This window comes from Acanthaster planci, linkage group LG07, assembly GCF_054643075.1.
Source record: "Acanthaster planci isolate LZ-2023a linkage group LG07, COTS_SCS, whole genome shotgun sequence".
Taxonomy (NCBI): domain Eukaryota; kingdom Metazoa; phylum Echinodermata; class Asteroidea; order Valvatida; family Acanthasteridae; genus Acanthaster; species Acanthaster planci.
Window position 1 is genome coordinate 5,944,509 of NC_141783.1, and position 13,486 is coordinate 5,957,994.

The following is a 13,486-nucleotide window of genomic DNA, read 5'->3' on the forward strand; positions in this document are numbered from 1 at the left end:
GAATGTGCAGTGGGCGTGGTTTATTTAGCGATACACTACTCAAAAGTTAAAGACCGCTTTTTCTGAACTTGTAATTTTCAAGCAATGAGTGGGGTCTAGTTCTTTCATTATTTTTGTCTAGACGATGCTCTCATTGGATTAGAATTAGAATTTTTTTAATGTTTCAAAACATCAAAAGCACAATATCAGTAGCAAACTATCTCATATAAGATTTTTTTATATACACATAATAAAAGTGGTCCATAACTTTTGTTGAGTGGTGTATAAGATACATGGGGCATACCAGAATCTCTGCTCTTTGTGGGGGTATCCAATGTGTAAAATAACGAGCACACTGTTAACAATGCTTAACGAATGAACGAAATATGCACAAGTAAAAGGACCCAAGTTTTTAGTCTTTTAATAATCATTACCTTTAACAAAGAAGGTCTATTATTCCAACCTACCTAGTTCCCTTAGACTTTGCAATATGAAATGACGAGCTGAACTTAAAAATATAGGGATAGTAGCCTATTATTAGAATATGAGTTAGTCCAAGAAGGTTTATGTTAAATCAAACGGTAGCATATCAAAACAGTAACAGAATCAAACGATGTGGTAGACTGCATTCCTGGTGAAGTGACCTTAAATACATGAGATCTGCTATAGGATTGCTAATTATGTAAGGCCCGCTACCTTTTCAGTTTTGGTTACAATTTTTGATTTTAAGAAATAGTTTCTGCTTTATGCTATATAAAATATGTGAAACGCAGAAAAAAATGAAGCGACTAATTCTGAAATCTGAAATTTCGAAATTAGATTTACCTATAAATGCAAGGGCCGATCAAAAAAGGAACAAACAAAACATTTCCATCAAAATCTCTCCTCCATTTAGAAAGTTATCAGCAGTGAACCAAATTTTCAAGCAGTCGCAAAAGGTTTACACTTTGCAAACAGAACCACATAAAAGAGCAGCCTTCTGCTGTTAATTGCCAAGCTTAAGATCTTTTACAACCGATATTTCAATTGCTAAGTAACGTAAAATATGCTTCGTTCCCACAAACTAGCACACAGCCTCCCTATCACTCTCGCTTTAGTTCACAGATTTGTCCACGAAAAATTCATCTGTGTAAGCTCCTCAAACTCCCGATTATAAGGTCGAAAAAAATCGCGCAGTTTTCGAAGGATGGCTGGGCTAAGGGCTGCTTTAGGGAGAAACCCTGGTGTGCTCGTTGGCGGGCAACCGGAGTGCATACACGGTGCATGCCGTTGCTCATTGTAATAGAACATACTCCTTTCGTAAAATGGCTCCAAATCAAGAAACTTCTCGACGTTTTTCAGCTCGGTGTACAGGTCCTTCTTCACACGCTCTTGGCTCAAAATGTAAAATCGATCTCGAGGGAAACTCTTCAGCCAATTTTTAAAATGCTTGGAGTAAAGACTCTCGATAATGAATCCACTAGATGGATCTACCCGGTCATTACTATCAATTATTGTTTCGACGAAATGTTTGGCTTGCGTCACGGGTGTCTCTCCTGCAGCTCTCGAGCGCTTCCGATTGAGCTTCAGCTCGTACTCGTGTCTGAAGTCTGATATAGTCCGCTCCAAGGGGTCCCGGACACATACTACAAATTTTACACTGGCCGGCAGATCCTTCAACATTCTCTGCGGCACGTCGTCAAACACAAAGTACGATGGGGATTTCTCAAACTGGAGCATCATGGCTGTGGAGAATCCCATTCTTGACCGGTAGTAGTCGATACCTCTGCCATAGTCTATGCTGAAGTAGTGAACCTCATCCAGTAAGGCGCGGGAAATTTGTGGATGCTTCACGAGGTAGTACAAAAAAGCCGTGGTTCCGGCCTTTTTCAGGCCAAGGCAAATGATGGTGGGTAGGCGTTGTTCGTAGCCCAACTGCCGCATGCCGTCTTTCAGCACAGCCCATTTTTTCTGAGCATTCATTGTGTTAGACCACATAATTGCAGACTTGCTTTTGTCGTATTTCATGCCTGTTTTGTTTGCAAATGATGCCCTAACGTCAGGGGAAATGAACCCGATTGCCTTATTTAACAGTTGGGTTGCGGTTATTGAGTAACGTCCTCCTGTGCGAAGCAACGACTGCGCTTTATTAACCGTTTTCGTTTGGCCATTTTTAATTGGCGCACTTTTGTTATCAAAGGTTACTTTGTCATTCACATGGCTATCATTCTTGTTGCTAATTGGCGTGTCGGCATAAACAACCACTTCCTTATCCTTTTTGTTATCGTCATCTTCAAATAATGATGGACCAACAACAGGACTTTTTCCACTGCGGATCATGAGGTCAGGTGTAGGGGCACCAATTTCCGTTTCGTTCGCGAGGTGGCCTTTTCTTGTGTTTTCGCTAACAACACGACTGACAGGGGCTACATTAACCTGTCTTTCAACTGGAAAAAATCTGTTTCCATAGCTCGGGAATGAATTCAAGAAAAGGCCAAGAGTGAAGGAGATCAGACACAGCAAGAGAGTCGTTCCCTTTGTTTTCAGGCTGACGGAAGGCATCGCCAGAGTAGCTTGATTGTCGTAACCTGTGAAACAACAAAGAAATATACTGAAAATCAATATTGAAAAACAAATTTGTAATGGGATGGTCTGTCGCCACAGAATGCCTCATCAAATTTTTGTTCCCAACTACAATATAAGTGATGTCAGTTACTTCGGTGAATTGTCACTTGGCCCATTTGCAACATCGTCCAAGCGCCACTTCGTCCATTCGCTAAATTCACAACGCGCTATAGAGTACCGAAGTGAATACGTCACGCGCACATTTAGTGTGTAAAGAGCATTAGTGCGAGAACCATTCGTTTGCACTGCACTTTCTGGTTCACAGTGACGTCACACTTTGGTACTCTTAACGTCCACGCGGATCAGTGGCGCACGGGATTTATCGTTGGGTGGGGGCCAGGCCAACTGTATAACAGCTGATAGTAAGATGTAAGTGCATAATTGTATATTCATAAAGTATAAAACTAAAATGTTAGAATTTAACGAAAAATGAAAGAGACATTGAAGATGAAAATATGGGGAGAGGGTTGGCTAAAGACCCGAACCCTTAAGCCACCCCTTGGGTACGCCACTGATAGAGAATACAAATAGGCCTTATTAATGTTTACCGGTATTAAGTGCAATGGCTTCGCCTCGTAGCATGGCAATGATTCGTTTTACATTGCGAGAATGGGAAGCAATTCATACTTTGTTTTGTATTAATACCTAAATAAATCATTTGTAAATTTTGTGTACTAGTCACAGTTTTACTTCGTTACTCCAATTGCTTGGACATACACCAGCGGACGTATCCAGCTTTTGATGTCTAGGGAGCATATCCAAAAAGCGACTACGGCTTCGGGCTCATTCAACATGATATTGTGGAGAAAATAATCAACAGCCTTATTCACGGTGCCGACATTCTGCTTTTATCTAAGTTTGCTGGTGTTGTTTTCTTAGGGATTTGGTACTAATATTTGATAGGTAAAATACTAAGCACCTTCTTTCCCACTCACCCATTCTTTAAAAAAAAAGAAAAAAATCCTTAAAAATCCCGTTGGGGGGGGCAAGTTGCCGAATTTGTTCTGCACGCAAAGACCACACTTTCCAGAATAAATTCGTTTCGCGGCAAAAACTTGCGCGCCCATGCGGTGAGTTCGTACCAAAGGACTGTCAATTTCATTTAAAACACGCCCTCTGCTGTTCTAGCTTGGAGCAGATTGGAAGAAAGGCCAATTCAGAAATTTCTTCGTGTACAGAAAATGCTAGCAACGTTTTGCGTTTATCGTCAACGAACCAAAGAGAATCAAGGGGTGTCCGGTTCGTTATAACGCCCTCTGCACATAAAGCTTCATGCAACCTTGTTCCAAATCTTGCCGCGCCATGTTGGACCATGCCCGGTTGAGCGATCTCAACCACTGATATGGTATCTGCTCCGAGCTGGAACAAAATAAAGTGACAGTCCTTTGGTACGAACTCACCGCATATAGGTGCGAAGGTTTATGCTCGTTTGATGCGGGACACGCTGAGTATGTGCAACAAATTTATTACGCGTGCAAGAACCGGTTGGAAAACGTCCTACCGGTATGTCTTTCTTTCGCCAGTGAAGGTGGACTTTAACTCAGGGCGGATTATTGAATATCCCACCTTTGGGGAAATTTAAATTACGACTACAGTCAATGAGTATGTAAACGCCTTCAATCGTGGACCTATAAAAATAGGGGACATAGGGTCCACGGTTGCCGAAGAGTCCACGGTTGGAAAACGTGTACAAAACATATGGGTGGTCTTCTGAAAAAACATAAAGTATGAACAAAAGAGGAACAATGGAAACTGCGCCCACTGCACACGTGCACTACACGTAGGGTTGCATGTACATGCATTGGTTGACGTTTACGTGGAACCATGGAACCGGAAGTTAACGCGTCACTTCAGAGATCGTCCAATGGGAGCCTGCAAATCGTGGCGCATCTGCCTTTGTGAGGCAGGCACTTACGAACTGGATAGATATCGGAAGAATAAAAAAATAATTTGTTGCGCGTACTCCGCATGATCTGCGTCAACGCGCCTCAACTTGCGCGCCTATGCGGTAAGTGCTTACCAACACAGTCACGTGCCGATTGATGACCTCGCGGTCACAGGTCGTGCGTAATGTTGCCATTCACAGTGCAAAGCCATCAGCCCATCCCAGCGCCCTGTTCGGGCGCTGGGCGACGAGCGAATACGCGCGTATGCCCAGAACTTGCCGAAAGAATCGGTTAATCTGCCTCCCCTATTGCCCCCAAAAGCCTTCTATTGTGAATGAACCACAGACATATAAACGCATAGACCGCCGGTCTTGTGCATAAAACCGTGTTTTTGAAAAGTGTGGGCAAACACGCTAGCGACGGATGACAGTGCGTCCAGTGCGCATTACGCATAACGCACTTACATCGCCTGTATTTTTTTACTTGTGCTTTTCGGTACTACCATCTCTTCTTTTTAAATGTTGCAACTGCATTGTTTTGAATCCCTAGGGACCAGATTAAGTAAATACAAACAAACTCTTGGAGGCGCGCTATTGTGAATCGCATGTATTTAATTTCCAAAATGCGTCTTAAGATGCGTTGTTCGAAATGGCTTTATTTGTTTTTTTTCCAGTATGACAGCTTAAATTCCAGAACAAAATAATTTCACAAGGAATTCAGTCTCATAGCTATTTTAAACTCAGTAGGGGCCTATGCCTTTTCAAAAATAATCTCCTCCGTTAAGGCGACTTTCCATCTTGACGTTTTTACGATGCGTTGCGGACACGGTGCGTTGCGGACACGATGCGTTCGTGTGTTTCATTTCAAGGGCACCAAATCGACTCCATTAACATAACACACGTGTCTGTTGCGTCAAAATCGCCCCGAGAGTGATTCTGACGGATACTTAACGCTTACGCTCAGTACGAGTGTTGACGCGCAATATGGAAAGGCGCCTTTACTTTTAGGATAGCTGCCAATAGACTACATACAAGGGCGCGTATACATTGTGCGAAATGGTGAAATGGCAAAATGTCAAATGCAAAAAGTAACCGCAAAGCAGTATGATGGTAAGTGACCATAGAACAAAATGTCCCAAAATAGACTTTCTCTACGTTTAGGCCTAAATGAGTCCGAAATTTGTTTTGTTCCACACATGTGTTCAGTTTCATGTGCGAATATTTACAGGAAGTTTATTTTCGAGGAGTTGGATTTCTGCAGTAACTCTAAATTGGCAAATTCTCTTACACGTTGCTGATGAACAATACTAGCTAATAACGATCGTTGACCTTTTCTTTGTCACGTAAAATTCGAAGAAACGGGCGATTCGCAAAAGTGCGCCAACAGGTGTTTACAACGCATTCCAATCAAAACGCGCTAAATCTGTCGACTCTTTCCAACACGCATTGAGTCGACAAATTTCGCACAATGTGATTGGCCAACGCTTTGCAAACTCTTGGTGGCGCACTATTGTGAAACGCCCGTATTTTGCAGTAACGGCATGTGTCGACGGCCTAATTTTGAAATAAACCTGTAGGCCTAACAAGTGTATCCGCTCCGAGTTGAAGTGCACCCCCAAGCGGCACAAGAAATACAAATGGTAGTAAGTTTTTCAAGCGGGTTCTTGCTCGTGTTCTGCGTGTACGCAAAGACCATACATTGGGTGCGTTCGATTAGCTTCCTTGAATACACCAGTGTTACACCAAGGGAAACCTCGAAATGAGGCTGATCGAACGCTGCAGCGTATTCGCCAAGGCATTCTGGGAAAAAGGTCAAGTCCCCGCCACGTTTCATCATTTCCATGCTCGAACAGTCCATCCGTGACGTCATTACACTCGGGCAGCCTCCAGAGACTTGCTCGCCAGCTGGAGTAGTGGTGGCTGACACCAGTGCAGGCACGAAGATCACGTGATGGCTAAACGAACGCTCTCGTGTAAATTTGACTTACACGTGTAAGCTAATCGAACGCACCCATGAAGGTATACATGTAATTTGATTGCGCGTACTCGGCGTGCTCCCCGTCAAAACGCGCCATTGATCTCCATTATAAACGTGCACCTATGCGGTGAGTACTAAAAACGCCCTCTTTGTTCCGCTCGGAGCAGATAATTTACATGCGAGCTTTCCTATAGCAGTAAGGCGAGACACGATCCATTGAGCTCCCATATCGGAAAGCGTACATGCAGATGTTTTTAGGTCTTGGCCTATTGCATGACTTTCAGCATTTGACGTCCAAGCCTGAATTAACATGACCCTGGCAGGCTGGTGCACAACTGGACAACTAGTCGACTAACATTATATTATATAGCAATGGATTTTTATTACATCTTTTATTTATAGCCATAACGTGTTTTACAGGAGAGTTTCTTACTGTGACAAGGGTATAAGCTTGTTACGGGTAAGCTTATACAGGCCTGCTAATCAACAAAGATACTGAATTATGCTCAAATCATTACAAACAAAAACATTCTCAATGAATTGCTATAGATCATTCACATTGGTATAAACTCATAGCTGTATGGGACTTTGCTGCACTGCAACGAATGCCTTGACCAAGGCTTTCCACAACTGTGATGTTGGGAAACACTGAGAAAAAAAATTTGGGTGGACTGAACTGAATACTAATGACAAGTCAGTTGATCTCCTAAAAGTCTTCATCGAAGAAATGCAACGTTATAGCTGTATGCTACAGATGAACCTCTCAAAGTCTAAAAAAAAAAAGACTAACTCTGAAAACGGATACTTTTACGATTACATATGTACGTCCCTTTCCCTATCAAAGGTACGAAAATTGGGGACATGAGTATCCAAAAGAGAGACTCCCTTTGCACTCTCCAAACTCCAAGAAACCTTCCCTCTACTTTACCATAACATCCAGGCTCTTACAAAATTCCTGGTCCATCTACTAACCCCAGGCAAGTTTGCGCGCGACTACCCACTCGGTGCACCCCACAGACATAATAACACACGTGGTGCACCCACTTGGCTGTGCAATGTACTACGCTATGGTGACATGTACTGCTCGTAGTGCTGGTCATGCAAGGATATCGCCTTGCCAATAATAGTTCGTCGGCGCCCAGCGCCTGAACAGGGCGCTGGGAAGAGCCAATAGCTTTGCACTGTGATTGGCTACATTGTACATGACCTATGACCGCGAGGTTATCACTTCCTTTTAGCGGAGCGTTATTTAAAGTTTTGGTTCGCTAATGACAATTGCTTTGACATGTGTACTGTCGGCTGTATGATAAAAACATGGCCTTGATACAATACTGTGGTAATTTATCTTCTCGCTTAGTATCAATTATCACGTGTCTTTTGGCGATAGGAACCTATTTCAAATTATCGGTTTTGTTGATCAATTTTGAACAAATAAAGTGTAGTGAGAATATTTTCACCAATGGGTAAGAAAAAGAAAAAAAATCGAATTGATAACCGCCGCTTGTGTATACGCATTGAGCGTGCACGCGCGTATGGCATAAATTTACCCACAATGCTCTGCGCGTCGTTAGCTATGACCAAGTGTGACGTATGTCCTTCACTAAAATCTGTGCAAAGCCATCAGCCTCAGCCCTTTTGTTCGGACGCTGGGCGACAAGCAAACTTGCTATTAGAGCCTGAAAGTTGACCGATGGTGGCGCGCTTCCGGAACCCTTATTACAGAAAAAAGTAACGTGCAACCAGTGGCGTATCCAGCAGGGGGGGGGGGACTTGCCTCCCCGGACGCATTTCAATTTGTTTTTTACAAATAATACTTCGGTAATAATCGGTAGATGTAGTTACCAAATATTAGCACTAAACCCTAAGAAAATAACACAATTTGATTTTTTTCTCCCCTAACATCATGTTGAATGAGCAAGAAGCTGCATTCGCTTTTGAATCCCTCCCAACACACAGAAAGGTAGGTATGCTGCTGCGTGCAAGTGTTAGAATATGTTTTTTTCATTGTTTACTTCTTAAAACGATCACCTAGGCCTTTGTAAAATATTTTCTAGCATACAAGTTCATAGAAACTGAAACATTACTGGACCTGAGAGAGAAATTTTCCGCCAAAAGTTGACTTCTCGCTTCCAAAAATCGAAAATACATGAAGACCATTACAATTTGGTAGTCTCGTACGCAGTTGAACAGTTAAGAAATTATTAGTTAGTCTTTCGGAAGTCTTTCGGTAGAAGCTAAAGTAAAAACGGAATTAAATTATAACGGAATTAAATTATAAAGTTGGTGTAGTTCTTTCCCCGCCTTTTACCTCTGCGGTCCGGGTTCGATTTCCGGCCCGGTCCACATGTGGGTTGGGTTTTCAGTCCCTCCCTGATTCCGTTGGTTTTACCCAGACTATTCTTCTGGGGTTTTCCTCCCACTGCTGAAACTGTGACTCCTTCTCATTGTCTCCTTTCTACAGGTTTCTTCAGGCTAATACGAGCTACAGAGCCCGGGCACTTTTGAGGAATCCTTGGTTTCATTTCCAGATAGACAATAATAATAAACTTGAAGAAATAATCTGCGTTTGCATATTGAGATTCTAAAGTTATATTAAACCTTCACTGGCAAGAACGACGTCAGGTCAACTCAACCGAATCTGGAACCCATTGAATACAGGTAGGTACATGCAAATCTTGTACATGTAATTTGTACAATTTCGTTTTCACGTGCTGAGCTTGTGAAGTAAAAGCCAACGTGTATGAACATGGAGACCTAGGAACAATATTGACGGAAGTTAAAGGTCGTCACCCGTCAGTGAATTTCATGTTTTTTACACATCTCCAGTGACTATTCAAAAATATTACTTAAACACAAAGTTAAAACTCAGACATCAGTGGCGTATGGGGGGGCAGACGGGAAACCTGCCCCCACCCGACGCATTTCTGTTTTGTTTGCACATAATACTTAGTAGATAAGAATTAAAGCAAGAAAGTAATTTGTATATTTATTCATCAAATACTAGCACCCAAACCCTAAGAAAACAACACCATGAAATAAAAGCAAGGATGTCGGGACAGCGAGTAATTGGCTTAATCTGTTACATGAGCCTAAAGCCGCATTTCAGTAAGGAATCATTCTTCCCAAAATTATCGAACGTGATGGGCCGAACCCACAGGCGTACAGCGCGAGGGTTCCGGAGCCTCACTGCGTACCTTTTATTATCGGGCTAAATTCCACCAACCAACCACGGCCCTGTCTCTGCATCCGAACCGCAACTCACCGACGACCAAAAACCCGTCGAAAGTGCTTTTAGACTACGATTTGAGTGACCAGATGTCAGTTTCTCACTAAACCCACTCGGTTTCCCTCAGTACATTTACCTATAAGCCATCTAAAAGGCTGTGAAAGCAATAACATGACCTAACAAGTCAAATTAATATAGACTGTTCAAGGAATTTTTCAGACCCGTCTCATAGGGTTCGTGTACAGGTAGTGGCATAAATTTATACAGGAAATGGGGGTGGGGGATGACTTGCCCAGCCATGGAAGCGGGGGGGCTGACACAATACGACAGAATATTAATATTGTAGCGATGTTCATGATACAGATGTACATCTGTATTGATATTCATGCAGAATCTTACATCAGACAGGCGTATACTTCCTGCTACTTTGTATTGTTGTCTCTTTTTGAGTTAAATTGAATACATTTGTAGGGAAGTCCGAAAACTTCTTCACAATCCACTTTTTTTCTCAAAGAGTCCATTCCTCATGATCAAAATAACCCAAGGATTTACGCCGGCGTGCACGGGAGCGAGACGTCTGTACACGGAACTCTTTGCTAACTCAGAGAACGGTCAACTTAGATGACATGCTCACCGGTTGATATTTCTTGAGTCAAGTTGGCCAAGGGTCGACTCGGGCACTCGACACAAATGCAGTCACGCAGTGAGAATTTTGGGAATAATCGTCATAGTGTGATGTGGCTTTACGTGTACCTGACCTCAAGCGTGGTCCAGCATTTGAGCCAATCCACGCCCTGTATATAAAGGCATAACACGACTTTGCTTTCGAGAGGAACCTTTACAACGAGAGCGTTGGGTTAAGACCTATAGGCTTACCTCTTCGAAATTAATATGCACTGGAAGCTTCACCGAGCAACGACGACACACAGACTTGACACGGTCACTCCTTACTGTCCTAGGCGTACGCAGCTTCTTTATGGACTTGATGCACAACGTGGCGGGTTGATGGAGAAGACAGCACTATTAATCACGCGGAGCCAAGTATGTCATTGTTCGGTGGAAGCAGACGACTAGCGCCTTTGTAGTTACGCGTTCGACCTTGTGAGCATAGGGACTTGCAACTGTGGAAAATTCTGCATTGTACACGTACATGTCCCAAGTTATCTGTTGAAATACTTGTATCTCACCATTACCTCAACACGGATAACGTGAGACTGTACTGTTCAGTAGCTTAAAAGTGTCACACACTCAAGAATAGGAACGCCAATCCTGCCAAACCATTATTTTGCCGGATGTACAACTTCAGCTTAAATCTTCTTCACTGTCTTTTACGGCCAGCAAAGTATTAAGGGAAAAATATTAACATAACAACGGATTACATAACACCTCCTGCCATTGCGGCGCAAGACACTGTCTTCGATGAATAATAACAGATGTCAGGCATGGGAAGCTGTTGTCAGAGTCCTCGTGGGAAGGAGTGCTTGAAGTCATATCTGTCTGTACATTTGTTCCTTCCCACCATTTCCCTTACCTTTAATGACTTAATGTTTTAAGTCAGAGTACAACTTTTCATAAACTAAGATACTCAAGGTATTTTATTCCGAAAAAAATATGTACCACAAAGTTGTCTCATTAAAGCGAGATTTCATTTTCTGTCGGCTTTCATGGTGGGTGAAATAACTGTATTATAAAAAAATTATACAAGTTGTAAATATTGTTACTCTCATAAACATTATATGCTCAACGAAACAGTAAAATATGGCATCCTTGAGTGTAAAATTTCCGACATATCGCAGCTAGGCCTAGGGGTGGCAAAAATATTATCCAATTAGATGCTGCTTCATACCATTGTCGGATTTTTCTAGATTTGTAGGCCTAATTGGCGGTGGAAAAAATGACTTCCATGTTTAATTTTTAAATTTTCAAAACAATTTTAGCTGTACGTCAAAACACACCCAGAGTGTCTTCTAATGTGCAATTAAGTCCTCAAAGAAAGAATGAGACCATAATACTGAGCCATTTTGGGGGAAAATGTACCAAAGTTTTATGAATATTTGGTGATAAAAGTAAACGGCAGTCAAGACATATGGATTCAAAATGACAGCCCAATCGCGCGTGTTGTAAGGATTACTCTGAAAATAAAACTGAATCATTTCATCTCAGAAGTAAGAAAGATTACAAACTTTATCGACGTTTCTGCATGTATTTCTTTTCTCTTTAGATGTGATGAATAAAGAAAACGAGTAAATTGAATTGCATGAATAACGCATGTCACGCGGTTGCAAGAATGAATCATACGTGTTCTTGCACTGGAGCCGCAGTTGCACATCCCTGTGTAAATGGTCCCTGTGTGAATTGGACTTGCTATTGAGCTAATAGCCACAAAGTCAAGTTGTAAAAATTAGATTGATATAAATTTGTATACACAGCATTGGCCCATAATCTATTTATTAAGAGTCAAACAACAGTGCGTTATGTGATTATTCCGAAACGTTCATGCCCGATTTCTTCGGCCTATTCTTTTTAGTTTTTAGAAAAATGACGTCCAACTAACCGGTAATTCAAACCATGTTAACGATAAACTCAGTGACGAAATTGACTGATTAATTAGTAAAATGAATGACAAGAAGCGAAATTGCTTTTCTAATTCAACGCCATTCCCGGAGTGAGACAAAAATGACGATAAATAGGACGCATAAGAATGCCTTTGTTCCGTGAATTACAATGTTCTGAAAGTGAAATCTCTTGATTTCGAAATTGGGATCAACATTTTGGGCAAGTGACCCCTCTTTGACAAAGAGTGTCCCCTCTTTTATTGAAAAGGCTGTGACGTGCGTGCGCGTACCTATTACATCCAACTCCATGGCTGTAGGGCTAAGGTTTTCAGGCAAATGATTGGTTGATTCTTCAGCAACTGGAACAATGTGAAGTGCTCTGATTCTAATGGAATAACACGGCCAATTATGATGAATGATTAAAGACGTGACCACTGTTCACCAATTTAGTATGTTGTAGGGTCGAATAGTTAGGATTACAGGTTTTGAGGGCAAAGTCCCAAGGGAAGGAGCGACTGCACCCTTAGGTTGCTCCACCTGCACCCCTCAATTCAACTCTACCCACATTTCGATTGTCGATTCCCATTCTGCTGTGGCCCTACTTCCCCTGGCCCACTGTTCCTGTCCATAGAGAAGGGGTGGACACCTGGTGATATGGTCCGTCACCGCTGTTATACGCAACATTGAGGTGGCGCGCTAGCAAAGAACCAGCTAGACGCAGGAGAACTGTCACGTCATGTCAGAATACCTTCTCTGACTGGTTGTCGTCTTTTGCAACGTGTAAAGTTAAAAGTTCCGCTGCGAAAATATGAAACGTTTGTTATTTTGTTTCATGCATGAACAATACCTATATGAATCCGAGTTGACTGATGGGAGGATCGTTGATCACATACCACTGAATAATCCATTCTATTCCACGATGCCCGTTGAATGGAATTCTTTTCACTACCTCCCTCCGCTTCGGGGGGGAGGGGTTAACAGTCAAGCTAACCTATACCCGGGACCAGTAAATCCCGCTACTTTCTTTCAAACTACATGTACAGGGTGTCCCAGGAAAAACCAAACCCTGAGGAAAGGGGTTAATATGCCCAAACCATGAGATATGATTATAATGTATAAGGATCTCCGAAAAGTAGAAGCAATATTCTTTCTAATGATACCTTGATGGTATCCCTCCTGTCATGCATGACTGAACACCAATGTCTTGAAAATGGGGCATCCTAACTCAGTTGTAACACTTTGGATGCGTTCCAGGAACC

General features: G+C 42.3%; 1 protein-coding gene across 1 annotated transcript; it reads right to left on the reverse strand.

The window, feature by feature from the left end:
• Window positions 1–374: 374 nt before the first annotated feature.
• LOC110978626 (heparan sulfate glucosamine 3-O-sulfotransferase 5-like) lies at window positions 375–11,054 on the reverse strand. Its single transcript, XM_022233759.2, has 2 exons — window positions 10,549–11,054; window positions 375–2,546 (listed from the first exon to the last, which is right to left on the reverse strand). The coding sequence occupies exon 2, from the start codon at window positions 2,518–2,520 to the stop codon at window positions 1,078–1,080; it is 1,443 nt and encodes a 480-aa protein (XP_022089451.1). The 5' UTR covers window positions 2,521–2,546; window positions 10,549–11,054; the 3' UTR covers window positions 375–1,077.
• Window positions 11,055–13,486: the final 2,432 nt, after the last annotated feature.

Bases quoted from the DNA above. Each gene is read 5' to 3' on its own strand.
- LOC110978626 (XM_022233759.2), bottom strand. From the start codon at position 2,520: ATGCCTTCCGTCAGCCTGAAAACAAAGGGAACGACTCTCTTGCTGTGT.